We start from the raw sequence: 27749 nt of genomic DNA, 5'->3' as shown, positions 1-27749 counted from the left end.
GAGGAGCAAGAGCGCGGGAGACGGGGAAAAGATCTGCCAGGAAGTCGTGCGAAGGAGGGAGGTTTGTCAGCACGTAGCCGTCGGCCTCTGCAGGAGCCACAGCCACAAGGACTAGAGAAGGGGAAAATCACGGAGCTCTCTGGAGGGAGGCCGAGCCCTCAGGTGGCAGCAGCATCCTCCGGCTGCCCCCTGCGACCACCCCTGTCCGACACCTTGCAAGCACAGCCTTGGGACACGGCGTACGGTGAACCCGAGGGACTCCCCTCCTGCTTCGCACATCCATCCCGGTTTCCCTGCCTTTTTAACAACGTGCACAAGCAGCGGGACTCGGGCCTGGGGGTTTGGCCTTATTTAGGCTAAATGATGCAGCCCTTACATTCACGGTGAGCTAGTTTTATTTTCTCCCTGTGAACTACAAAGAAACACAATTCAAGAATAAAAATGCTTTTTGTCCAAAGCCATTGGAAAATTATTAGGGAAAGGCAAATGAGGAGGGTACTCAGCAAGGTCTTTTAATTCTTCCGTTCCCCCTTTTATGCAGCTTGGTGCTGTGGCTCATATTTGACACCCATCAGAAGTAATCCGGAGCTTGCAGAGAGAAGGAACAATTTCTACCCCTTCCCCCCCCCCCCAAGAAGAAAAATCTCAAATGTTTCTGACAGCTGTCACATCACAGCATATTTTGTTACTTCCACATTGTCAGTTGTTATCACAATTTTCCAAAATCAGAATTTCTGAAGCTTTTTTTTTCTGTTCTTCCATTTTTTTGTATGTAAGTATCAAACCGTGGACACAGAACAAATCACCTTGGTGGGAAGGGTCATTAAAGACATGGGTGATATGCACGCTGATTGTCCCACATGCTTTTCCAGTTAAAATATTTGGCCCGAGAATGTGGGAGGTAAAGAACTTATATTTTGAGGTCTTTATAAAACATAGCTTATATCCCCTGATTTATGCTTCTTGGGACTCGTTCTATGTAAAACATTTAACTAGCTATACTTTAGATAAAAGAAACATCTGAAGCATTGGTTGTTTTGGAGTTTCTCATTCTTTTCTCCCATATATCTTCATAAAATTTCAGCGCCAGGCAAAATATTTTAAGTTCAGAACCTCTCCTCTCGTTCCTGCATTCTCTTTCCTCCAGCAATGCTCACGCCACCACTCCAGCATTCTCCCCTGCTGCTGGGCTCGCAGCACCACCGTAGCCATCGGATGCACGAGGCAGCACGGCACACCTACTGCAGCAAGGGATCCGTGCTTTAGCTTTAATTTTGCCACTTGGGGGTGCGGGACAGAAGCCCTGACACCAGAGCACGAAGGAAGTGGCAGCTTCTGCTGGCATCAGTCTGTAGGGGCACGGTGGGACCGCAGCTCTTCAGCAGAGCTGCTGAGTCCAGCGCGGCTGCTGCCACGTTCCTACGCAGGCACAAATGTCCTTGTCCTGTCAAAGCAGTGTGTCAGTCCCCATCCCATCCTTCTGCTTTCTTCGCTGTTTGGGACCGTTTCTAACTCACGTGCATGGCCTGAGGCAGGCTGGCCTTGCAGCTATGGCGCTGGATGGGGATGCAGAAAAACATAAATTAAATTCCCATCTCAGCTGCATGCTTTGGTCAGGGCCTGAGCCGGGCATTTATCTCCACCTGCCTCTGCCTCCCTTCAGCACTCTGGATTATTTCTTTTCCTCTGCAAAGCCCTGCAGGGGTGCTGTGCTGCACGCAGTCACCACCGTTGGTCAAGATGTGCTCGCCCCCCTGGCAGAGCGGCTCGCCATGCTAACATTTGGCTAATTTGCCCCTTCAAGAAGCGGGGTGTGCCGTGGCAGGCTGAGCAGCGTGCTGAAGGAGCTCCTGGCTCGTTCGGAGCTGCCTTGTGCAGCTGCCCAGCACGGTGTGGGCACCCCTTCGGCATCAGGGACGGTCTTGTTTGGGCGGGCTGCACGTCGGATGCTCTGAACAGTTTCTACCAGCTACAACTGTAGTCATAGAGACACAGCCCTTAGAGAAATCAGAATCAATTTAGGCAGCTAATACTGGGATGTCTGAGAGTGAATTGGTTTTGAATTAATCGAGTAAAACAAGGCAGTGAAAACCCACGTAACATGTTGGTCTGGAAACTGCTGCAGCCCTGGGGATGGAGCGACAATGCATATTTTACCCTGTGAATTTTTTATTAAGGGCTGTTTTTTTTATTTTTTATTATTGAATATGAATATTTTACACGTCCGAGTTCAGAACAATGCTTTTTTTGGCTGCCTCTGCACTTTTCATGGTTGTGTACCCTTGCATTGCATAACTGAGAGAGATCCATTTACACACAGGGGGAAAGGGGACTAATGAATCTCAGCAAAGCTAACTTTACTGTGTGTGAAAAAAAGCACTCTGAAGTTTTCCAAATAAAAAACAACAAAAAAAAGTACATATATAAAATACTTGTATGGAATGGCTTAATAAAATCAGTGTGTGCATATGCGTACGTGTGGGTGCATGTGTGCGTGTGATGACTACGGAGCCTCTCTGAGCATCGCCGTGCCTGGAAAAACAAACGGGCTGAGTCCCGACCTTCCTCCCTGCCCCTGCTGCAGAGATGCACGGCCTGGCACCCCTCATGGCTCGGCACCCCTCATGGCCTGGCACCCCTCATGGCTCGGCACCCCTCCCCACAACCCGGCCATCACCGGCCTCCCCCAGACCTTCGCTCTGCAGCCCAGGGGTGAGCCCACCTCTTGCAGCAGCGTGCTCAGCGTGGATGAGGGCAGGGGGCGGGAGGTGTGAATAATAAAGATAATGACTATTTGTCTAGTGTGTATGTGAACCCAGCCTTCTTGTTGTGCATATGATAACGGGGAGGAGAGAGAGAAAGCAAGAGCTCTTGTACATTTCTCAAGAGCTTGCAACCGAAAACGGGCAGGGTGACAAGAACCGTGTTGTTTTGGGTAATCAGTGTGCATTGTCCCAGGCTGACACCGCTGCATACCAATAAAACCTTTAGATTCATGGGGAATGGGGAAAATGATGAATTGTTTGACATTTAAAAGAAAATAAAGGACTGCTGCTAGACTGAAAGCTAAAGGAGACTTGGGGAGGGAGGGAAAAATTACCAGGAGCAGGGTGAGATGGTTATGTAATTTTAGTGCAAACTTCACACTTGGTTTTGTGTTTCTGATTTCGGGTCCCTAAAGTCCCACATCTTTGCACTGATGTGCACTCTTAACGTAGGGTTTTCCTGGGAGAAAGGTGATGACACTTCACCCCCAGCCCAACCCAGTGCTGCACAGCAGCCAGCAAGAGACGGCCCTCACCAGCAGCAGCCTGCAGGGCTGGCACAGGGCAGAACAGAAGAAGGGTGTTTGTAAGTGGGAACTGACGCCTGGCTCGCCCAGGGTTAAACTTCCCATTCTGCAAAGAGTCACTGGTAAACCTAGGAGTTAACTCAAGCCTCTTCATTCCCTGCAACCATTCCCAAATTCGGCAGGCTTGTGTGACTTCCCTGAGGCTGGGAGGCTCCCAGGCATTTGCAGCTGAAGCCCTGTACGTGTCCAGAGGACAGGTGGAGGCAGACAGAGGAAGGATTCCTGCCGCTCATTTTCTGTGGCGTGAGGGCCAAGGGAACATGGTCCCAAACGATTATTAACACAACTGACCTCTTCAAGGTGAAAATGAAATACAAGGGAAGTAATGAATTCCCAGTGCCCTGCACAGCGATGGGAGCACAAGGTGACCAAGAGACTGAAGAGGCTGATAAAGAGCCTAGGCTCTGGGAACACGTGCCAGCTCCTGCTATCTGCTGTGTGTCCTTGGGCAAAGTCGTGTCTCGGAGGCAGATGGAAAGAGCCGGGCCAAACCAGTACTGTGGGTGCTACCTACCTGTAATCACGGTCTGTTGAATGATTTCCGGCTGGGAGGAGCTGAAGCAGGTCCCTGGATGTTGAACGATTTTGGTGCCAGTGAATCCGTCCCGGGTTACACCAGGCAATGTGCTCTGCAAGGGTGACGCCTTGCTACGAGCACACACAGAGCCCTGCTAGGTGTCACTCTCCAAACACGCTTTGTGTCTGCACCTGGGCGTGCAGTTATCACGCTTGCTGCCTCGCTTTTCTCCTTGCTGACAGCTACCTTGAGCTGCACCGTTCTCTGGGGTTCCCGCTGCTTTCCAGCACACAGTTGTTTGCATTTTTATTTGCATTAGATTATTGGAGCAGGAGTCTAAACACTTAAGTTACTGCAAATCCCTCCTCATATGGAAGTCAGTGAGCTGTAAAATATTTAAACTGTCTACAGTTGTACCTCGTTTGTTTACACATTTCCAGTGGGCTGCTAAAAGGTAACATACTGCAATGGAAGAAAGATACGAGATTGCTGATTCAGATTTCATAACAGCTCTAAAAGCTCTCTGAATACTTGCATTAACTTGATGGAGCAATACGTATCTCAACTTTCTGAAGCCTTAGGGCCCCAAGCGGAGCAGGAGAGCTGTGTGTTTTACTCCAGACTCGTTGCTTTATGCTTTCGCTCTGATCTCTGGGGGAAATGAGGTCCTGCTGCTGCTGGATACTCCTGCCACCACGGCCGGAGGAGCTGCAGAAGAGGCACCTGGCCGGTGTAAGGAAGGTGGTGATGCCTGGCACGGCCAGGAAAGCCTTTCACTCCTCTCTGCTGGAATACCCAGCACAGCCACTGCCAGCCCCCGTCCCCAAACAGCAATAACCGCGTTGCACGGGGCTGCTCTGCGGGGACAGGTGGTGCCGCTGCCACTGCTTCGGACACCGACCCGTCACACAGCCTGCCCACCACACAGCCTCGCTGCACGCTGATCCCCTGTTCGGATTCATGCACGTTTCCACATCCTATCACCGCCTACTCCCCCGACCCATATAAATGTGCTCTGGGATGTACGCGTCTTGTGTTACACCCGCTGCTGAGATCAATAATAAAAAGGTGAGCTGAGCCTGCTCTGCCCCCAGCTCTTTTCCTGTGCTTCCCATTTTGGAGGTACAAAAATCCCCTTGTGACTCTGGAGTCACCCAGAAATCATCCTCCCCTCCCTGCCCACCTCCCTCGGCAGTTGGATCTTCCGGCTCGTCCTAATTTCCCACTCCAGGTACTCCAGGGCTCGGTGAAGGCTGAACATGAGGGCTGGACATCCCTGCATTCAGAGCACTTGTAAATGCTTGGACGGAAAGCAAAGCGGTGCTGTGAGTCTCCGAAGGGCAGGGAGAGGAGGTGAGGGATGACTAATCAGTCCCAAGGCAGCAGAGGGCATCAATGAGTTTGAAGATTCTTCTCCAGAGCTGAATGAAAATAGCCAGACACCGCACCGAATCATTCAGAAGGCAGATTGCGTCTCTTTTCCTATTTTCATGTTGGTCTTGAACAAATCCAGTAAGTTCTCAGCTATATCTTGAGGGCTTTTTGAAATAATTTTGAACAACATATAGTATAGTGTTATTTAGTTTAATTATGAGAAGATTTCCATTGCCTGCTTCGATGTAGTGCATATATTTGCAGAAGTGGATGACGACAATCTCTGTAAATACATGATTTTCAGATTATTTGAATGCGGATTTAAGTGCTGCAAATTCACACAATTGTTATGAATTTCATAGCTCACTTTAGTTAGCCATATTTACTCTAGTTAAGCTTATTTTTTTGGAAATGCTCAGCATTCAAAAAAAAATGCTCAACGAGCTCAGCACGGCAGATTTCTTTAGTAATTCAAGCAAATATCTGCAGGGTTATTTTGTCACTTCCCCTGGCTGCCGCTGAGGAAGTAGAGAAATAACACCATCTCCTAACGTGTCCAGCTTTTCCCACCAGTGCCAGCTAGGGACAACCACCTCCACCTTCTCGTAGATGCCTGATGTCACAAAGTTTCTTCAGAAATCTTCTAAGAATAAACCCAAACTAAATATCTTTCACCCTGTGCTCTCTGATTAATTACTGATCTTAACACTATATTACCTAAATGAAGTCTCACACAGTCCTTAAGCTGGAATATTCGCTGAATTCCACAGATGGGCAAACAGAAGCGATGTTTTATGTGATGTGACATAGCGAATGCCTTGGTAAGGCCACAAGCAGCGCAGAGGTGTGCTCGGTCTGAGAGCTCTGCTCTAGCAGCCAGACCAACTTATTTTCATTTGGCGAGCAAAAACAAATTTAGAAGCTCGGTCCTCTCTGAGCTTCTCCAGGACTGCTACGAGCGATCTCCGGTGCTATGGTGAAGGGTCAGCAATACCCACGAGCCCTCTATTTCTCCGTCAGAGGTCTCTTTCCACTCTTTGGAAGTTTACGGTGCGTGGCAGGGAGCCAGCCCCCCCGGGCATGGGCTGGAGGTGGCTTGTTCTCAAGTGTTTAAAAGTCTGACAAACTGTTTGCAGTTCTAGCAGGGATCAACACATTTCTAGAATTAAAACCAACATCTTGGATAGCAAAAATGCTCAGAACAAGGACTCTTTCTTCAGCCCAATGCACAAGGGATCTTTCTTTACTAAGCTATAAAATCACTTACTACAAATCAATTATTTTTGTACTGATTTATTAACTGCTCTCCAGCTGTTCAGATTGGCACTTAAAAAAAATTCCTGGATGGTCATACTTTTACTTTTCAAAAGCATTTTCTCTGGAGTACTGCTGGCCCGACTTCGTAATAGTCCTCCCTGGTAATCCACATATTCCTAAACGCTGTCAGGGTGGCGAGCAGCGACGCGCCAGTCCACACGGAGTACATCCGATCTTTCGGCGAGAAGATCTTGACGGGGGTTGTGCTGGGGATTGCCGCCTGAAGATCCTTCAGAAGCCTCTCCTTGAAGCCTCGGAACAGAGTCGATCCGCCCGAGAGCACCACGTTCCTTAGGACGTCCAGCTGGATACGGCTGCTACATTTGGCAAGGCTCCGGAGGACCATCCCCACAACCCCTGGCCCTTGGACTTCCACCTCTCTGGGCACAAAAAGTGCTTCAGGAGCTCGGAAGAGCTGGTCTCCCACCTTGACAGACCTTCCGTCAGGGAGAATGTACTCGCACGTAAGATTTTCAGGCTTTTCCTGCATTTTTTTTTTAGGATCTAGAGCAACGTAGCACAGCTTCTCCTTTATATCCCTGACGATCTCTCTCTCTGTTGCGCTCATGAAGGAGTGCCCGGTCTCCAGGAGGAGCCTGGCAAGGTATTTGGTTACATCTCTGCCAGCAAAATCCACCCTGGTTATGCCCTGCAGCAGGTACTTGCCTTTGTAGACAGGGACCGCGATGGTGACGCCGTCCCCACTGTCCAGCACCAGCCCGGTTGTGCGGGCACTGGCGTACAGGACCGCGAGTGCCTGCAGCGTCACGAAGAGGGCAGGCACGCGGAAGCTTTCGAACATCAGCTCGGCCATTTTTTCCCGGTGGGACAAAGGATTGAGAGGGGTCTCGGTCAGCAGCGCAGGCCTCTCACTGGGCTTCAGCCTGAGTTCGTGCTCGTACAGGTATCTCCAGATCTTCTCCATGTTGTCCCAGGATGTAACTAGCCCGTTTTCCATCGGGTAATTCAAAGACAAAATGCCCCGTTTGGACTGGGCTTCTTCTCCGACGTACCATTCCCTGTGACCGGCCCCAAACATGACGAACCTGAACTTGGGGTACCCCACAACAGTAGAGATAACCGAGCGGGGTGCCAGCTCCCCCGACAGCCCGGCCTTGCACTGCCCAGAGCCATTGTCAAAGATCACCGCGGGGGTCCCCGCCGCCGCCGCGTGCGACATCGCGTGCAGGACGGGTGCTGTCGGGGGGCAGCGATCTTCTGGCAGCACCACGAAATGTTCCGGACCCCGCATCACAAACGGGCACAGCTCACAAGGCCCACGGGGCAGCCCCAGCCCTGCTCCTCCACCGAGCAATTCGATGCGGGGCCGGTGCTTGGAAGGGAGGCTGGGTGTTCTTGCTTCCCAGATAAATTACAGCGGGGAATCAATGAATTTTTTCAGGCCCTCAGGCACAGAGGAGGGTCGGTTACAGTAATTGCATTTGCATTGATTTATATTTGGATTCTGTTTGGGGTTTTGCTGGGTTTCTAAAGGAAACATTTTTAATGAGGTCGAAAATAACACGCGATCTAGTTTTAGAATACAAAACCCAGATATCTCAAAGACCTTAGAGGGAAGAATCCCCAGCAGAGGAGGTGAGCTACTCCCCGTATGGCTGCAAGTGAGGCGGTGAGTCGGTTAGTTACTACATCCCTGTAATCTGTGGGAAAGGAAAAGGAAAAGGGAAAGGGAAAGGGAAAGGAAAAGGAAAAGGAAATGGAAACAGAAAAGGAAAAAGGAAGAAGGAAAAAGGAAGAAGGAAAAAGGAAAAAGGAAAAGCACAGAATCCAGACTAAATTTGTGTAGAAGCTGCTGCTGGAAAACTGCTGGAATTTTTAACCTGAAGTTCAAAACCAGCCTCTCTCAGCACTTCTCCCACTCTCCCCATTAGTGCACGTTAATTCCATTACTAATCTGATGGCATAAACAGGAGTGGCTGGGGGTAGGAGTGCTGTGGAAATAGTGGCAATGGACCTGATCACTCTAGGCTACCCCGTGAGGCCGGGGCAAAGAAACAGCAAGGCTGTGGTGTCACAGCCTGAGCATGAGGCAGGGGCTGGGAGAGCACGTGCAGATAAATGAGGCTCCGGGCTCAGGCACGAGGGAGGTGGGAACACACAGTGCTCCCCTTGGAGGCGATGAACGCTAAGAAGGCTCGATGCCCTGGTTACCAATTCTTTTAATGTTTTATCTCCATAAAGGTTTTGTCAGCCAGTAAAGACATGAACTGCTGTGGCACCTTTTGGACCAGCCAGCCCTCGCCAGGGTTTCTTGCTCGTGCTTTGTTGCAGCAAGGCATTCACTTGGTCTTATGGTCTCCTTAGAAGCATTTTCGATGGACGATGGCTGCCCCAAAGTCCTTGTAGTCGCTCACGGTGACCCACATTTGCTTGAAAGACGTCAGGCAGGTGAGGATGGAGGCCCCGATCCACACGCTGTATTTTCTCTCTGGGGGGGCAACGATCCTCACGAACATGCCTGCAGGCACTTGGAGGTGCATCTCCCTCAGGATCCGCTCCTCCAGGCCGGGGAACAGCGTGGAGCCACCCGAGAGCAGGACGTTGGCGTAGAGATTCCTGCGCACGTCGATGTCACACTTCATGATGCTGTTGAAGATCATTTTGTGCACGCCGGGTGCTTCGATGCCGATGTCTGCAGGCACAAAGAGGACCTCTGGAGCACGGAAGAGCTGGCTGCCTATCTGAATGACATTGCTGTCAGGTAACCTGTATTCTTTCATGACTTCTTCGGGCTTTGCTTTCGTTTCATGGATGGGGTCTAAAGCTACGTAGCACAGCTTCTCTTTGATATCTCTCACGATTTCCCTTTCAGCTGTGCTAATAAAAGAGTGCCCGCTCTCCAGAAGAAGCCTCATGAAATATTCGGTGATGTCCCTGCCAGCAATATCCAGCCTGGAGACAGCATGGGGCAGACAGTACCCTTCGTAAATGGGGACCGTGTGGGTGACACCGTCCCCGCTGTCCATGACGATCCCGGTGGTGCGGGCTGAGGCGTAGAGTGCCAGAGCTGCCTGGACTGCCACGTACATAGCGGGCACCATGAAGCCTTCAAACATGATCTCCGTCATTTTCTCCCGGTTCTGAAGAGGATTCAGGGGGGCTTCTGTCAACAGCACTGGCCTTTCAGTGGCTTTGATTCTCAGCTCGTACTCATAGACGTGTCTCCAGATCCTTTCCATGTCATCCCAGGAAGTAACTATGCCATGGTCAATCGGATAATTCAAAGACAGGATCCCCCTTTTGGACTGAGCTTCTTCTCCAACGTAGTATTCTTTCATCCCAGCTCCAAGCATTGTAGATTTGGCTTTTGAGCGACCAACAATTGCCGTGATAACAGACCTTGGGCCACTGTCACCTGCGATACCTGCCTTGCATAACCCAGACCCGTTGTCAAAGATTACTGCTGGGACATCCAAAACGCTGGGGTCAAACATTGTTCACAGAGCTGACGGTGCCCCAGAGCAGCTCTCTGGCCGTGTTTTCCCGTTCCTCTTTTACAGGCTGGTCACCATCGCCGGGGCTGTCTTCTCTGGGGGGGATGCAGCTCGCATGTCTGCCCCCAGCTACCTCATAATGGCCAGTGATACAATAATATATTTTCCCAGCAAGTTACAACATTCCAGGCACTGCCCTGGAAATTTAGCTTTACCATGACTCCAGCCAGAGGACTCTCATTCACCAAGTCAGATCCATAGGTCACAGACCATCAACTGTATCCTTACACTGAGCCCAAGAGCATCTATTTCTCAGAAAAGCAGGTATTGCAAAATACATTTATGAAAATAATTAAGATTTTCATATGTGCCTTGACTTAGCTAAGACTTACATTTAATTCAAAGAGCTGGTGGAGATTAGGACAGATTTGCCTGCCTGTAAGTGCTAACTGAATTGCCAGTTTGCTTTTTTTTGACTAACATCTGCATTGGAAGAAAACCTCTTTCAACTGAATCCTTTCTGATATTTTATAGGAAACTTCTAAAACATACTTTTAAGTAGGAAGAATTGTGTTTGGTATTGGCTATGGCATCTGGGAGTCTTGTTTTGATTTTTTTCTCCTATGCTTATTCCTTAATTTAAAGACAATTTTTTGGTAAAAGCACAGAAATGAAAAAATAATTTCTGCCTCTTGATGGTTTAAAAAATCCTGTCAGCTTTAAACAATGCTTATAATACTGTTTAGTGCAAATAAATCCCTTCCCCTAATGAATCTGTACCCTAGGCTGCTGACAAGCTGGCCCGCCTGCAAATAAACAGACATGCAGCTGTCCTCCTTCCATGCTTCCCCTTTCCCCTCAGCACTTTGCTGAACTAGTTTTTGGAAGTTTGTTCGAAAGGATTAAAAATATCCTAGATCTTCACAACTGACCCCCATTTCACATCTAATTATTTTTTCCTTTTGCTTCAGTAGAAAGTTTCCCACAGAAGGAAATTTCTATGCTTTTGAATCCAATCAGGTTTGACAATCCAAATCCGTTTACAGAGAAAATTTCCTTTAAAAAAAAAAGTCACTATATAACTTCAGTTTGAATCCTTGGCTGCCACAGTTTAATTGCTTCTCCTTGTGGCTCTAAATCCAGGGCAGCTTCAAAGCGAGGGTGGCTTCTATTAAATTTAATTACTTTTTCTTGCAGCTTACATGGCAAAGGTGCCAGCTACTAAAGGAAGGTGGTTATGAATCGGAGGCAGATTCCAAACAAAGACATATATTAAACAGAAATTTTTAAATGTAAGCAAATGACCTCCTTGTACTGCGTTTATACCCCAGATGAACCACTAAAAAAAAAAAACCATCGAACAAGGGAACAGCTCTGTGCATGTTATTTCCATTCCGCTGAGATTCCAGACATGTTCGTGTTAAATGCCACTCTATCCATTTTAGCAATTTCTCTAATCCTCTTAATATTTGTGTACATATATTTCAGTGTGTGGCACACTTGTTTTCATGCATGCTTCTATATTAATGTCAACAGGTGTCCTAATCATTTAAGAGGCTGCTATATTCATCACACTAGAAGCCCCATTTAATCCTGCGTGGTCTGCCTGCAGTTTACAGTGAAGTACTCAGTTTTGAACATGATGTTTAGTATTAAAACAAGGGAATATTGACTGTGATTCTTAAATGGAGAGTTGAACCTAGGCGCAGGAATGCTCATCTGTTCCCTCATATTGCTCCTGTCATAAATCACGTTAAAAAGGGTATGTGTGAGTTCACTTTGTTCCTGTAGGATTGGTAATAAAATAAGCGAAGTTGCTGTTTGTGTAGCAGAAGCCCTGTAAGCTGCCCTCGCAGAAGGGACAACACGAGGCACCAGAAGCCTCTCGTGCTCCCTGGAGGCACGGCTCAGGCTGGCAGGACCAGGACTGTCCCACAGTCACTGGGTTGTAAAAATCCATAGATAGCTAAACGTGCTGTTTATGGCCATTCTTGCTCATTTTATACATTGGTGCTGAGCACACGCTTTCACTTACTGGTTTAAACGTGACGTTGTGCTGTACTGTGTCACCTCCATAGAAGGGATTTCCTCAGGGAAACCAAGGCTTGATCCTTCTCCGTAGCAGTCCCCGGCCCCAAACACGCAGCTCAGGTGGACTCTGAGTGAACCAGGATGGAATGGAAAGCGCTTGGAAAACGGCGCTGAGCTCTGGAAGGTCTGAGTCTCCTAGGGGTAAAACCAGAGGGAAAAGGATCAGCTAGCTCTCAGTCTGCATGCCCATGCAAACCCCAAGGGCCTGGCTACGTGTAACGTCTAAAGCAGCAGGAATAAAAATCTAGAAAGGGATACCAAAAAAAAGAGACATACATTTCATACTGTGTCATTTCATACATTTCATGATGTCATACTCAGCAATAAAAGGTGAAAAAAGGAAGAAGAGAGGAGGGGCGGGCTCTCGTTGTGAAATGAAACACATTAAAAAGGTGAAAATAAGAAAGAACAAGGCATATGGTGGACATGAGTCTCCAGGCAGCCATGTAAACAAATATACCGCCTTTGTATGTACACTAGTAATTTAGCATGTCATGGGATATCCCAGAAACAAGCCAAAGGATTTATTCAGCACGCTAGTAAAGCTTCAGTGTCAGAAGTCTGCGCTTTTACAGCTGAAAGATCACAGATCTGGTCTCATCTCCGTGGAGTAAACAAACGATTTGTGCGCAAATAGGAGAGCATTTGCCGAGGGAATCCCACCGCATCAGAAGCGTTACAAGAGAAAAAGTGAGGAAAAGAGGGCGTTTCGGGCAGTGGAGGTCTGAATGAGGAGGGATTCAGGAAGCAACATAAACCTTATGTTCAGGATACCACCACCAGAGGGGAGGACAGAAGGGCTGCCCGCCCTTCTCCATGCCCTAAACCCCACGACGGGTGGCTGGCAGCGCACGGAAGAAACAAATGCAGCCAACGCTGCGGTGATGCCAGATGCCCCTACAGGGCAGCCTGTCAGCACAGGAGGACAGCGCTTCGTCTGTGCCACAAGTCGATCTGTAGAGACACGAAATGAATTTGCTATTTATACGAGGAAATCAGGCGGGCTATGAACTGCGGAAACGAGCAGTGAACGGCAATCCCTGCTCAGAAGAGCTCAGCCCCAGCACTGAGCTGCAGCAGGTGGGCGAGACAAACAGGCAGGTCAGGGTGGAAGGCCAGGGAGACGGTGTGAAAGAAATCAGGGGCTGAGCACAGCTCCTAGCCAGCGAGCAGCAGTAATCACCATCACAGATGCTTAGCTCTAACAACTTGACAAGATCCCTTTCTTCACATAGGAGCTGTGTTTGATTGCTCCCATACTTGTTTCCATCTAAAATCCCCATTTTGCAATGTCTTCGTGACACTCCAAACATCCACAATACTCTTTGAAGTTGAATTTTAATGTGTTTATTGACACCAGTTATGATATTTCAAAACATATGGCCTACAAATTGTTACCATGCACTCCTAGTGTTTACAGTAATCCCCACATTAAAACAAACTCAGCCTTTCCTGATGATTTTATATCTTCTTGCTGACTCACTTGCCTGTGTTTATTTAAACTCCCGTTGAGCTTTTTTTTTTCCTATATTCAACACTTTTGAAACACAAAACAACTATCTGCAGATTTCATATACTTCTGATACATTTTGCATTCATTTTTATGGGCACCACATGGCCCAAATCCTCCTCTTCAGTTTTCCTTGAAGACCCCTGACTTGCAGCTTGGCTTTCCATGCTCGAACCCCGCTGTTAACCCTGTGCATGTGGCTGGCCTCGGTGTTTGGAGAGCTGCTGCCCAGCCCAGCCCAGTGATGGGCAGCTCCAGCAGCTCAGCCCTGATAAAATCAAAGAGCCATCTAGGTTGGAAAAGCCCTCTAACATCACCAAGGCCAAACGTTAACCTAGCAATGCCAAGTCCACCACTAAACCACATTTCCAAGCATCACATCACAAGTTTTTAGGAGGTCACACAGTTGCCCATCAGAAAGGGTTAGGGTAGCTCAGCCTTCCCTTGGCCCATCCCATGAGGGCACCTTGGCCCAAGGAGCATGACACTGGCTGCTGATTCCAGTTCATATCATAAAACCATGTCATTGAATGGGGTCAGGTTGGAAGGGACCTTACAGACCACCCAGTTCCAACCCCCTTCCATGGGCAGGGATGCCACCCACCAGATCAGGTCGTCCAGGGCCTCGTCCAACCTTGCCTTGAACCCCTCCAGGGATGGGGCAACCACAGCTTCTCTGGGCACAGTGCTCCTCAGCTCACCAGGAAGAAGGCAGCAGGATCCACTCCCATTAACGGCCCCCCGGACAGACCCCCTGCAAAGCAAAGACAAAAAGATGCATTAATTTTGGAGGTGAACAAAAGCACTGGGGAAGGGAGTAAAATCAATGTTCACTAAATAGAAAAAAAAAAAAAAAAGGATCTAAACTGGGGGAAAATGCATTAATTTTCTAATTCTTAAAAGGTATTGGAGGGAGGGAAATGGAAATTGCAAACAAATTATAAAATATATATAAAAAATTACAACTCACTGTCCACTTAAAGGCAACTTAAATTACTGCGTTGCTAAATTGGAACAGCTCTGAGGACTCATTCATGGTCTTCTACTCTTTAGACTCACAAAGTCTGGCCGGTACCTCTAGGGGTGGCTGGATTTAATAGTATCATCTAAAACGTAATAAACCCTGCAAGTGATGAACAACTAGGAAGGTGCCGAACCCACCGGGATTCAAATTTAATTCAGACAATTTGGAATTCAGCATCGGAGAACTACTCAAGAGTTCGCGTGTTATTTTCCATGTTGGAGAAAAGAAAATTAATTCCATACCAAGGAAGTGATATAAATTATGTATACATTAAAGCCTTGGTTGAAAATTCATATATTTAAAATAAATAGGCTTGATTATTTGAAAATGAAGAGAAGTCCAGGAAACGGAATCAGGTAAAACGATTTCACCAAGCTGAGCTCCAATCACTCAGCCACAAATTAACCTTTCCCGGGGAAGTGGTGGAGCTGAGGCCTCGCAGCTCTGCTCCCTGAAATTTATCCGTCTCCTACAGGTTGCCCCACAATACTAATAGAAGGAAGGGAAAGTTTTGGGATTAAGGCATGGGAACGTTAGCCAACAGAGATGCACAGTCTATTTCCAGGTCTCCCAGCTCCTGCCTGACCACAAGCATGTCTTTGCATCCTGATCCCTGTCCACGTACAGCTCTGTGTCTGCTCAGGTAAGAGCCTTTGAAAAAGAAATCAGAGATGTCGCAGTTTTTTTGGGACAGGGGAAAAAAAAAAAAAAAAGGAAAGCAGGGCCCTCTTACTCTTGGGAAACTGTTAACTCAGCATTAAACAAACACATACTGAGCTGCTCTGGAATCTCATTGTTCCTTTACAGAGCCAAGTGCCATTACCTCTGACTATATTCCAATGGCTGTTGGGCTTGGGTCTGCGCACAAATTGTTAAAAGCTGCGTCTGAGGTATGAAAGCGACAAGTGGAAAGCATTCCCATGAAGTATGCAGGATCTCTGGATCTGGGCAAGCGGTTCAGGTCAAAACTCAGTCACATGCCCTGCTAGCTGGTCTGGAACATCCTTCAAATCCAGCTAAGCAAACAGCCCCGAGAGCCCCGCGCCAAGTGCCAGCTCCAGCTGGCATCCTGGTACATTTTATTCTACAGTTGTTGCAGTTTTGGAGGTTATGTAAAGTTTACTAATGAGAAACATTTCAGGACGCCGTGCCAGCAATTTAGGCTGAGGGAAGAGCTGTAATGACATGAGCATATATAACTTTGGTGGAAAGTCTGAAACATCAGTTCCACACCCTGAGAGCAGCCTTTCTGTTTATAAATCCCAACAATTCTGAACACGAAGACCAAGCGCACAGATTTCTCCTCAGATGTTTACACTGTGCTTTCTAAATATTTAAAGCCATTGATGAAATTAAAGACAACTCTCCCAATGTTTTGTTCCTCAGTTATTTGGTCTGTTTTGGTGTGGTTCTTTTGTAAACTCAAATTTGGTAAAGCAAAAGGGGTGTCAGGGCACAGGGGGGTTCTCAGCAAACAGTTCTGGTAACCCAGAAAACCGTTTCAGTGAACTTCCCAAATTTCTGCTGGGAAATATTACGTCGATTCGATTTCTAAGGAAGAACCACGTGTAAGCAATGTTTTCTTTACCAGCACAGACGGGCGGTCAGACTTCCAGCACTGTTACCCGTGTTCACGTGTCTCATATTTTGCCCGTGTCTGGTACTTCCTGAGCTCGGGGGATTAACCAGAGCATTATTTACACGCTACCACTAGTTGTGTTCTTGACAAACACCCACTGAGAGAAGCAGCGGAAGGAGAAGCAAAACAAGTTCCTATTTCTGTGGGTTGTGTTCGTTTTGGTTTTTAACCATTTCAAGTGATCAGTTCAACTTCAAACACCTCCTTTGATGCAGAATCCCACCACTAAATCTTATCTGAGCAAGGCAAAGCAGCAAATCAGAAGAGAAGCTTCCTGTCCTGGCGGGTGCAATGACAGTAAATCCAGCTAGCACTGCTGGGAGCTGTGTGCACCCAGCAGCGTGCTGAGCCCCTTGGGCGGCTGTTCAGTGCCAGAGGGGAGGAGAGGCAGGGGATCAATACACCGGGTTCTCACAACAAATCGGTTTCAGGAACTTTCTCAGCTGGTGCGTATTTCTTTCTTTCATTTTCAAAGTCCTCCCTCGGCTGGTGCTCCAGCTGGCATTCAGCTGACATAAAATAAACAAAATCGGGGTTCCCATGGGGTTTCTAGCAGAATATTCAACATTAGAAGTGAATGAAGAAATAGTGAAAGTGCAAGCAAAACCTCTGTTCCCATCTTTAAGACAGTATTTGGGTGCAGTAGGAGTGCAGAGCAGTATTTGTCTATCTACCAGGGCTATTCATCACTACGTTTACCATATTTTCCTTTGCCTTCCATAATTCTTGGCTTCCCTCATGTCTGGGTGTTTTCTAACCAGCCTTAAGGCAATAAATCAAAGCTGTCAGCATTGGAAGAAAATTAATGTGAGAAGTTGTTCCAAAGGCCACCAGCCTTTTCCCTACTGTGCACTGTGTTAATCCAGGATTCCTCAATGGCTTTCAATGTTTTGCTATTTTCACAAGGTTTTGAGGCTACAGATGCAGTTTTTGAAGGGCAGCTTTGAATTTTATCCTGTAAGATACCAAATTCCTGGAGTTTCTTTGGACTTCTGAGAGAAAAGAGTGTGCTCAGTACAGGCCCAGGTCTGACCCTGACCCTCCTCTGGCCAAACCACAAGCAAAATCCAGATCCAGACTTGGAACACACCAAGGGCTGAAGCTGGACTTTTAGGGTGGATTTACATGAAGAAAAAGGCCAAACGATTCAAAAACAATCCTGTTCCTATGCCCTGTAGTGATGACGCTGGTTGAATTATTCATTGCGAGTTATTTGTCCAAAGAATGTGGCTGGCATTTATGCTGAATAAATTACTTGCAAGTTTTGATTTCTTGTTTCATTACTCACCCCGTTCTGTACCACTCAAACTCCAACCTCTTCATTTCTGAAAGTCTCTTTTTCCAAGTCTGAGAAAAAGAACACTTGGGAAACAACCTTCGGCTGGTGCAGATCTGATAGAGGAAATACCTCCCTGGGAAAGGACAGCCTGGCAGGCATGGCATTTTCTTGGAACTCAGGAAAGCAATGTTCTTACCCTATTCAGCTGCAGATGAACTCTGTAACCCTGGGCAAATCACTAAGTTCCCTACACCTCTGGCTGCACATTTATAAAACGGACATAGTATTTCGCTCTGTAAGACACTGTAAGGCTAGATATGTTAAAGATGATGAATTGCCCGGTTACTATGGAAACTGGAAAAGCACCTAATGCAAATGGATGAGTTTAGAAATAGGTCCACCTGACTGAAAAGTCATGAGCAATTGGGAACTTCATTAGGTAAAATTTGTCGTGTTGTAATCAGAAGTATTGTGGGTGCTACTCAAAACTTCCTCTAATAGGAAGTACCAGCTTATTAGAAGATTTGTCTCTGGATGGATATCGAAGGTTTTCCCTTGAATATCTTCAAGCTCTCACATTTAATGCATCTGTTTAGATTTATTTTTCTCTGATAGCTTGGGACATTTAAGTAGCTACTCAGTATGGTGTCCCACCAAACAAAGACCATTAAAACCAGAAGAGTGATTGCACAAACCAGCCCAGAAGTCAAAAGACTGCGGCATATTGAGAAGGAAATTTAATTCCAAAGCTAAAATCTCATGAGCCATTTAAAGAGAAAGCACCAAGCAACTACTGAGTGCTACTGTGGCAGCTTTTCCCCATGGGGAGACTACTGTTTTAATCCTGTCCTCACAAAAAAAATCACTCTCTAGTTTATTTTTATCGTTCATCTACCAACTGCTCAACCATATATCTAGAGGTAGCTAAGAGTTTTGTCCGAGTGCAAATTGACCAAGAACTTCAAAACCCAGGCCAGCGTTCGCATATTAATCCCTCCTGCAGAACCAATACAGTGAGCCCAATTGCTGCTTCTTTTGCCCAGGTCCTAAATAAACACGGGATTTTCTTGCTTATTTCTGAGAATAACAAGAAGTTGGGTTTTGAAAAGGTACTTAAAATATGGAGGTTCCTCCCTCTTGCAACACGTCCAATTATAATAATTTTGAGGTATTTCAAAGTTTAGACCTTGAACTATTCCTCATTGTCCTATCAAATTATCCAAGTCTTTGACATGAAAAGTCATTATTTGCAAGGACTCCTGGTAGCAGCACTTACTGAAGTGAGGCTGTTCAGGTTTAGGAGTTTAAAAATGGGTTTGCCATTGCAAATGGCTCATCGAGTTACAGTCGTGTCTCGGTAGGGTAAGGCACTCAAGGCTTTCAATTGCAGCAGGCCCTGCTGACTCAGGGAATGAAAGCTATGGAACTGCTGGCAAGGGAAATGCTAATAATTAAAGCGGTAATCGTGACTCTGGGGCAAGAAATAAATGCCTACAGGGTGACGAGAGACTGAATAAACAAAGCAAATAAGAGCCTCATGCTGCACGACGGCCTAGAGCAGTGATTACAGCTGGCAGCACAGCCCCGGCCTCCTGCCCCAGCACGCCGGTAATGCCAGGTACGGCTCTCAGCCCCGCGGGACCTGCGGCACGGCACGCTCTGTGCGTTGGGCAGATGAAGGCTGCTCACCTAAACACCAGCAATCTGATCCCATGTCATGAGGGGTTGCACCAAGACCTCAGTGGGAAGCCCTCTGGTTTTGGTAAGGGCAGAGGATGCGCCCCTCGGTACCACGCGGTGGACCCGTGCTGGTGTCAAACTCAAGGCCACTAACAGCTTGTGTCTTGGGGCTAGAGATGGCCTCGTTCTGGAGCCACGGCCACCAGAAATCATTTTGGGGGTGTTATTAGTGAAATAGTAATGATCGTGAAAGGATGACACCAGCAGTCAAAAGCAATAATAATGGTAACTTTGGCTTTGTGCTGCACCTTACAGCCAGGAGCCTCAAAACGTTCCAGACAAATACCTCCTCGCCAAGGCACTCTCCTTGAACATTGTCAGCTGCTCTACTGTACTGGAAAGCAATGAAAAACACAGATATTTTACTGATACAAGTCTTCCACACAAATAACCAGTGTGCCTGTGGTGCTAGCAGGTGGCGCACTGAAATAAAATGCCACGTGCACCTGTAAATGAGAACGGGCAGGCCACGTCCGATTTGGAAAGGCGGAGAACGGCCTTCCTGTGATTTCTGGCTGCACCTAAATACCTGAAAAAAACGGTACCCGCTGCTTTGGGCTGCTGAGGTCTTGAGGCAGACTCGGGATACGGTTCAGTAGAGCACTGTGTCACTGACCAGACATCCCAGTGCTGGCTGACCAGTGCCCAACAGGAATTCGGGGGCTTTGCTCTATCTGTCCTCAATCCCCTGCCCTCCTTGGACAGCAAGCATACCTATGTCACTATGTACAATGGTAGCACTTGGGAATCTTCATATAATGGTTTAAAAAAAACCAAAACAATGGTTACAGAGGAAATCCTTTGTCCCAGACAATGTCTGGACCATTGCTGCTCATCGGGTGCACCGCACGGGAAGCGCTTCCAGTGCCCGCTCTCCTGCAGCTCCCCCGCGGGGCACGAAGCAGCTTGGGGAGCCCACAGCAGGTGAAATGCTCGGCCACAGCCCTGGGCTCGGGTCTCTTCGAAGGGCTGTGGACAGGACATGCCTCGGAGTAAAGTCCAGCACACATGCAACCTGGCCCCTTGTGACTGGCAAATAACCTAATTTACTGTCATTCAGGTGTCAGGTTCCACTTCCTTGTTTACTGAATGTAATAATATCCTGCGGTATCTGGCTTGCACAAGGGACTAAGTGAAGTAATTTGACAGCAAAAATAAACAAATGAAAGGAGTCTTTAAGTACATCAAAGGGAAAGTGTGCTACTATCTGTGGGACGATCAACGCAAGCTGCCCTGCTGGATCCTGGCTCTGAAGCAGGGATGAATTTCACCTTGTGCCTCTGGGGCCACAGGTCAAGAAACACTTTGCTCCTGTGTGTTGTACTTGATATACCTGCTGTTTGTTCTACTGCATATGTAATACTTAAAATTCACTGGAGTTTTCTCTTCCCAAACTGGAGATTTCCCTTCCCGAAGAATGTATTTTATCCCTTGCCACCCCAAGCTTGCCCAGAGGCAACTACATTTGGCCCAACAAATCCTTGTCAGGAAGACAATGAATTTCAGGAATAAAGATACCGGGGTGGAAATCCAGTCCAGGATATTAGGAGTGGAAAGTAAAAATCTTCTGTTACACCATTAATAAAATACAGTGTAGCAAAGAAGACTTCTTACAGAAAGGACAGGGAGTCCTTCATTAAATGCAGCTAAGAAAAAACTCAGTGTTTTTTTTCTACTTGTTGTTTTTTTTCTCTCTAACAAAACTGGCCTAATGATGGGAGTAATTAAATTATAATGCCTACACTATTGTTTGAATAAGGCAAACTCCCTCACATGCCATTAATGTACTACTGCCAACAGCAGCCAGGGAACAGCCTCAACAATAGAGAGGATTTTCCAGCTCACTGTGCGATTTGATCTCTATAAACCTCCCATAACATATACTGTATGGCAGTAAATCATTTATAACATTATTACCCGCCCATCTGGGATCAGAGTGCAACCACTAAGACAACGCAAGAAATCTGGGCTCCTTTCAGCGCTGCGCGAAATGGACCTCGTTGGTAAGATTTCATTAATTCAGCAATTCAGCAACTGGATCCCGCTCCCTGCCGGAGTGACTGTACTTTCCATTGGCCACCTTCCTAGCATTTCCCATGGCTCTGGTATTTTTATTCCCCAGTATTGCTGATACTTTCACTTGTATTTCAAAATGGTTATTGCTCGAGTGTGGTTGGCTGGGTGCAGCCCAGTTCCTAGGGAAAGAAGGAAGTGGTTTCAGAGAAAAAAGAAGACCATGTTCTCCGAGTTAGCATCACTCTGTTCTAAGCTTCGCTTCGGTGAAAGCTTTCTGAAGTCTCCTTCTGCAAGAGCCCTTCTGAATTTGCTAGCTCAGAAGTGGAACAGGGAAAAAAAAAACATTAAGGAGAGGCAAAGCTGCATCCATCCATCCTGGGGTGTGTGGAGGAAGCAGCTCCCTGCCCGCTGCCCTTCCATCGTGCCAGGCCCAGCTCTGCCTCTCCCTGCCCTTCCCTGCCTGTACACAGCTTTGCAGGGAGGATTTGCAAATCCCGTGTCGTCACAAAATAGGACTCCAGCCATATGGGGTAAAAATGCTTTCCCATGCATGGCACTTCACCGCCACGAGCTGTATCTCACAGCAGCGGTCCTTCTGCATGAGCAAAACCCAGCTGAACACTCGGAGGTGACACAAGGCTGTGTGCCTACCCCATGGAAAATCTGCACGTTTGCATCAGCAAAGCAGCTGCCAGTTGTGGCCTGAAGACTTTGGGTCAAGTTCAACCAAAATCTCCAAGTGCAGTTCAGGCAGTAGGAGGTCGCCTACAGCTTGACCAAGGAAAATGTTTGCACGACCTTCTGGGAACAACCCCTGCCAAACTCCACACACATCAAATGCACGGGTGTCTAAATGTTAAAAGTTATTAATTAAAACAAAATACCACCACTTTGCTCGTTACTTACAGCTTCAACCAAAGCCTGCTGAACACTGGCTTGCATCAGGCTCCTACAAGCAGAAGATGACAGCCCTGTCCTCTGCTGCAGGAGCAGAAGCTCTGCTCTTTGGGAAAGAGGAAAAAATCAGCGGGAATGGGAAACCTGTGTCGCTGGCCATGGTATGAAGAACTTGTAAGAGTGGTACAACATGATCTGCTGCACGATAAAAACCAGTAAATGGGAAGCTGAAGCAGTGACAGGGAACCGTCAGCAAGTTGCCTACAATTGGATTTGTGTAGCCTTGAATCTGTGATCCTTTCTGTGCACACCTACAGCAATGTTAGCATTAAATAAGAGCTCACCATATCCATGCAGAACATCATCTATTTCAAGCCTCTGAATAATTTTATGTAGGATTAATTAATTCATGTACATATACGTTGATTTATCTAAACTGGTTAACCTAAAACCAAGCTAGTTCTTTGGCTACAGGCCTGTAATTTTTCATATGTCCTTCAGAATAAAAGGAGAAATTCACTGTGTCTGTACTGAGCTGCTTCTATCCCAAAAGAGCCCAACGTTCAAGCAGCCACCCACTGCCCCTTGATTATCTGATGCAATTAATGCTTTTCTACCAGTCCTTTCAGAGCAGATTCTTTCTCAGTGCATCAAGCCACAAGACCGAATTTTCTTTGGATAAATATGAAAGCCAACATTAGAAAAGCCCTGCACAAAAAAACACAGTCCTCTGCAGCAACAGCCAGGGCAGAGCATGCCCTCTGTCTTTGGGGGAGTACAAACCCCGATCTGAGCAGGCAGGACAGGAGGAGACCTGCCCAGCCCACGGCCACTGCCGCTTCCACCACAAGCCCTTGTACATGTGTTGGGTCCGTGGCCCCTGGCCGAGCACGATGCCTTTTCTTTCTCTGCAAAGCCAGGGATGACTGGCAGGCCCTCCTTTTCCTGAGGAGGCCAAATTCAATCCAGATCCCTTTTGGGACGCCCCTCCTGAGCCAGCGCAACCCTCGTCTCGCCAGCCCCGTCCCCGACCTGCCCGTGCTGCGGTAGGTAGCCAGCAAAGCCGTTTTTTCATCAAGTCAATCCCCAGCCCTCCTCAAATGTCGCATCTTTTCAACAAACCTGACGGGGCAAAACACGCCTTGGCTCTGCCCGTGCTGAGGCTGAACGCTCAAATGGCTTTGCTGGAAGCTCGACAAGAGCTGAGCGAGGCTGCAGGCTTGTTCTGCTTGGAAGACCTCGAGCTGTACCCGAACACCATGCTCCTCATATCGGCAGCCGGTGGTCAGCATAGCCCGTGCATCATCGTGTGGTTATCGGAGACACACGGAGCAGCATCCACGTGGGCTGGTGAGCATGGCCCTCAGTTATTCTAAATAAACTGCAGCTGCAGAGTTCACCTTTCCAGGCTCATTTCACCCGCAGCAAACCCACATCCCTGGCTGTACCTCACTAAGGCACCAAGAGCAGGCACCTGTGTCTGATAACCCTCTGCGACACACTGATTTCTAAAGCTAAATGACATGAAGTTCTCCAAAATAAGACTGACAGATTTCAAAACAGGGACAAGAGCCATCATTTTTCTGTTGTTTTTGCTTTTGCTTGCACCTTCTCTTTCCATTTGGACTGAAATAGTGCATCCTCCTTGCAGCCAGTTTCACATACAACTTGCAGCTGTACTGGAAGTGGCCTTACCCTTGCCTGGCCGGCACATTTTTCATGTGTTATCACCAGTCGTCATCTTCATTTCTCTCGTTTGGAGCGATGACTCCTGCCTGAGGAATTAGAAGTGGCATTCTGCAGTCAGGGTCAGAGGCAGCCAGCAGCAGAAGTGGAGCGAAAGGGACCCAGATGTGGGGTGGGAGCTGGGTTGTCAGCGTGCATGGCTTGCTTCCTATGCTCTAAGCTGGAGACTGGATGGGTTTTTAGCGCTGTTTGAAGTGAACACTGTTGGGTTTGTGGAGTTTCACGAGGAGATCTGCTTGGTTCTGGTTGCAGTGCCTCCCAGCACCATACTCCCTTTGTAGAAAATTCACAATAGCATGCTTGTTTTCAAGCTGAGAACCTGCTAAAATGCACTTTTCCCCCTTCTTTAAAGACTTAGGTTGTGCTGAGAAACAGCACCTTTCTTCAGGGGCACTTCTAGGAGCACTTCTCACAGAAATAAGGTTATTTTGGGGTACGAAAACTTCTGGAGGTCACACGCTCTGTGTTTGGTGACCAGCATTCCCCAGCTGCACCTCTGTGACCACGGCCAAGGCTCCAAAACCCTCAGATGAAAGGGACAACGGCCACCTGGGCATGCTGCTGGGCCACCCCCAGGCCAGCCTGTCTCTGCTGATGCTCCAGTGCCACAGCGCAGGGTAACGCAAAATATTTGCATTCAGAAAAAGACCAACAAATATTCACAAGTGCCAGGTGTGCCGCAATGAATGTCTCTCTGCTCTACTCCGAATGGCTTTTTCTATTCTTGTTGCTATCAGATATTTCATATATCCTAAAGACAAGGCCAATTTATTCTAGAAAATCACAGCACATCTTTATTCTTAGCTTAAAAAATCACTGTCTCCTTAACATTTCAGAGCTTCCCCAGCCCAAACAGTGCCATGACAAAAGGTTTATGCGGTGGGAACGCGTGCTCTGCTCTGCTAAAGCATGTACCCAGAGCAAGCAGAACACAATCTAACACATGCTTACCACGACTGTGGATTTATTTAGCCTAATCTAACCTGAATGCCTGTTTGTAATGTAAGTGAATATCTAAACAGATTATTAAATGTAACGTCAATAGCTTGTTAGGAAAAGCACTGGGATTATTCAAATTCTAGAAGAGAGGAAAGTAAAGAAGAGTGTTTCAGTAACATGATCTGCCAAAATAGGACGGAAACTCTTTAATAGCACCTTGCCAGAAACAATGCATGGCAGAGTCTGTTTTAAACAAGATGATTTTTCAGAATATTGTTACTGACTTTTTGTATAGTGTTAGTGAGTTTTGTGTACACTAATAAAAAATGAAAGCTGCTATTAAAAACAAATCAATGGACTGTACCTGGTTTTGATCACACAAGAGCTGGCCATTTGCATTGGTATTTGCAGCATCTGTTCCAATTAAGACTTGTTTTCTAGTTTAAAGATATTAGTCCAATCACTAGTGTTCTGTTGAAAACATGAATAGAGCATTGTTCTGGCAGAATGTAGTTAAACAGACTCCACAGACTCTATTAAACGACTTTGCTACCCAATTAGAATGGGAAGGAGTCAGACAGACATGACTGTACTATGTACCCTCTGTTCCACATGTATTTTTATGGATTCATAGTCAATGAAAACAGTTAACGTGGAACATGTGTTAAGAAAACACAGACTGCATGCTGTCGTGGAGCATGACAAATGGAGCATCAAGCAATTTATCAGGATCTAATGGACATGGAGTTTAATGATTATAGTGACTGCATAAAACAATGCACAAGAATGGTGAACCACGCTGCCTCCACATGATGAAAATAATTGTTCGAGGCTTGGCAACACAGAATCCTCGAAGTATTAAAACAGACAAGGGCTGTGCTCACCTTCCTTTGGTGTTGCATTAGAAAGCTTTAGACCTCAGGCTGATGACCACTGTGGGTAGTGGGACTTTTCCAGGATGTTCAGCACTTGAAAAGGGGACATTTATTGCAGACAGCTTGAAGGGTATATGTGTGATATTGGTATATGCTAACATATACGAGCTGACTTAATGCCATACTGCATATGATACCAGAGCAGAGATTAGTAATTGGTACATATTTACTCCAGTTTAATGAACAGGGATAGGAAAAGGCTATAGGAGTGAGAAAGATTTAAGATATGCTGCTAAGAAAGAGCTGTTGAGAGTGTTATAGTTATTAACGGATAGCACAAAAACAAGGTTCATGTTTCTTAAGAACTGTTCCCTGCTTCTGCAGCTGAAGTTTGCATACAAACACCACTGAGAAACACCCGAGGGAAACAACTGCCCCTCACGCCCAGGCTGTTCTTCCCCTGGTGCCTCCGTGGACATTGTGCTCGTAGCTCTGTGTCCTCTACAGTCAGTTAAGACGGGTTGGTGCAGTAGCAACACCGTGGAAGGACCCTGTAGCACCAGGGCTTTGCACAAAAGAAGCCTCAATGCCAACCAACAAGCCATATGGCAAACAAGCAGCACTCTGCTGATACTCCTTCGGAGCACACCACAGCCTGCAGCCCACGCCAGGTGAGCAGTAACATCCCAGGGAATCTCTGCAACAACTTGGGCTGGGTCTCCAAGCCCTCAGCCTGGCTTTCCTTCCCCCAGAGCTCTGCAGGACCACCTGCGGGTGCTGCAGAACGTGCTCAGCTTGCTGGACAGCCAAGCGCCCAGCGGGGACACCACCAGGAGAAGGTCCTCGAGCGACCACACGAGGTAGGCTTCTGGCCAAAGCCGGCGCTCGCAAACGCAGCAGGGAGTGGATGCCTGGGCCTCTCGGGCAGCTCCAAGGCATATGCAGGGAAATGTACCTTGCATCCCCTGCTGCAATTTTATAAGGTATTACATACCCTACCGAGTATCGGAGCTGCTGCTGCTTCGACTCCAGCTAATTAGCTTTTGTAGCTTTGATGGATGGATTGATTCAGCAGTTAAACAGAGATAAATTAACTGTCTATCTAAAGAGAGTTTAAGTGAGGAGGGAATTCTGATTAGAATGTTATTTCATGCCGTACTGCTCCTCTTTCTCTGAGAAGGCCGGAACCCGCCGGCCTCCCTTACAGCAAAGCCCAAGGAACTCCAGCTCTGACCCGCGGAGCAACCCCAGAATTTAGCTATGCCACCAGCCGTCAGGGGACACATCTGGGTCTGGCTCTGCGCCGTGCAGCACAGACCAAGGAAGCTGCAATGACTTCTACGGGTTGCAGAACTGGCCTACTGAATTTAATTTACCACGACTTTCAGAAGCGTCTGAAATGTATTTTATCCTGAAACCTATTCAAATACCCAAAATCCAGTTTAAAAAAAAAGAAAAAAAAAAGTTAGCATTTTCTATTCACTCCACAGGACTTTTATGTTAAAAGTTTTTTTGTCTTGAAGCGAGAAAACCCCCTTTTTTTTTAATAAAAAGTATAACTACAGAACTAATGTAAAAATCCTTACCAACTGGGATAAAGGCTTAGACAAAGACAGGTTTTGTTAAAATTGCAACATTGAAGTACCTTAAAATGCAAGTAGTTTAGAAAAAAATAAATACAGCCCTTACCTAAATATGTTAAATAAACATGCATCAAGTAAGATGAATTTTAGATCATTTCATATACATATTAACTTGTAAGGCTTTCCAAATGACAAAATTAAGGCAACAGAGAATGGTACTTTACTTGCAACCCCATACCAGTGCTCCTGGAATGGAACCAGCAGGAGAAATAAACCACAAAACCAAGCAAATGCAATCTAAACAGCGCTCAGCGTATCAGTAGACCCAGCAAGAGAAAGCTGGCTCAGGGATGAACGTCGCTGGATGCCCCAGCCCTGCAGTACGAGCACCCTGC

General features: G+C 47.0%; 2 protein-coding genes across 7 annotated transcripts in view; both read right to left on the bottom strand.

Moving 5' to 3' along the window:
* Window positions 1-1264: 1264 nt before the first annotated feature.
* Window positions 1265-7812, bottom strand: LOC308181330 (actin-5-like; the record flags this gene model as incomplete). Its single annotated transcript, XM_080564484.1, has 1 exon — window positions 1265-7812. The coding sequence occupies one exon, from the start codon at window positions 7810-7812 to the stop codon at window positions 6607-6609; it is 1206 nt and encodes a 401-aa protein (XP_080420610.1). The 3' UTR covers window positions 1265-6606.
* A 1069-nt stretch (window positions 7813-8881) lies between these two features.
* The window catches only part of LOC308181331 (actin-1-like), a gene marked incomplete at its 3' end in the record, with an annotated part of 131929 nt that continues 113061 nt past the window's right edge, over window positions 8882-27749 (bottom strand). For 5 of the 6 annotated variants that reach the window (XM_080564485.1, XM_080564486.1, XM_080564488.1 and 2 more), the window contains 2 exons: window positions 14221-14370; window positions 8882-12241 (listed from right to left, as the gene is read on the bottom strand). In XM_080564485.1, the coding sequence (XP_080420611.1) occupies window positions 8882-10015 (1134 nt within the window). In that variant the 5' untranslated portion in view covers window positions 10016-12241; window positions 14221-14370. Of the gene's footprint in view, window positions 12242-14220; window positions 14371-23333; window positions 23687-27749 lie in introns of those variants that run through there. The other variant, XM_080564490.1, reaches the window with a different exon arrangement.

The sequence above is a fragment of the Anser brachyrhynchus genome, assembly GCF_964034855.1.
Source record: "Anser brachyrhynchus genome assembly, chromosome: 21".
In the NCBI taxonomy this organism is placed as follows: domain Eukaryota; kingdom Metazoa; phylum Chordata; class Aves; order Anseriformes; family Anatidae; genus Anser; species Anser brachyrhynchus.
This window is presented reverse-complemented; position numbering and strand designations above follow the sequence as displayed.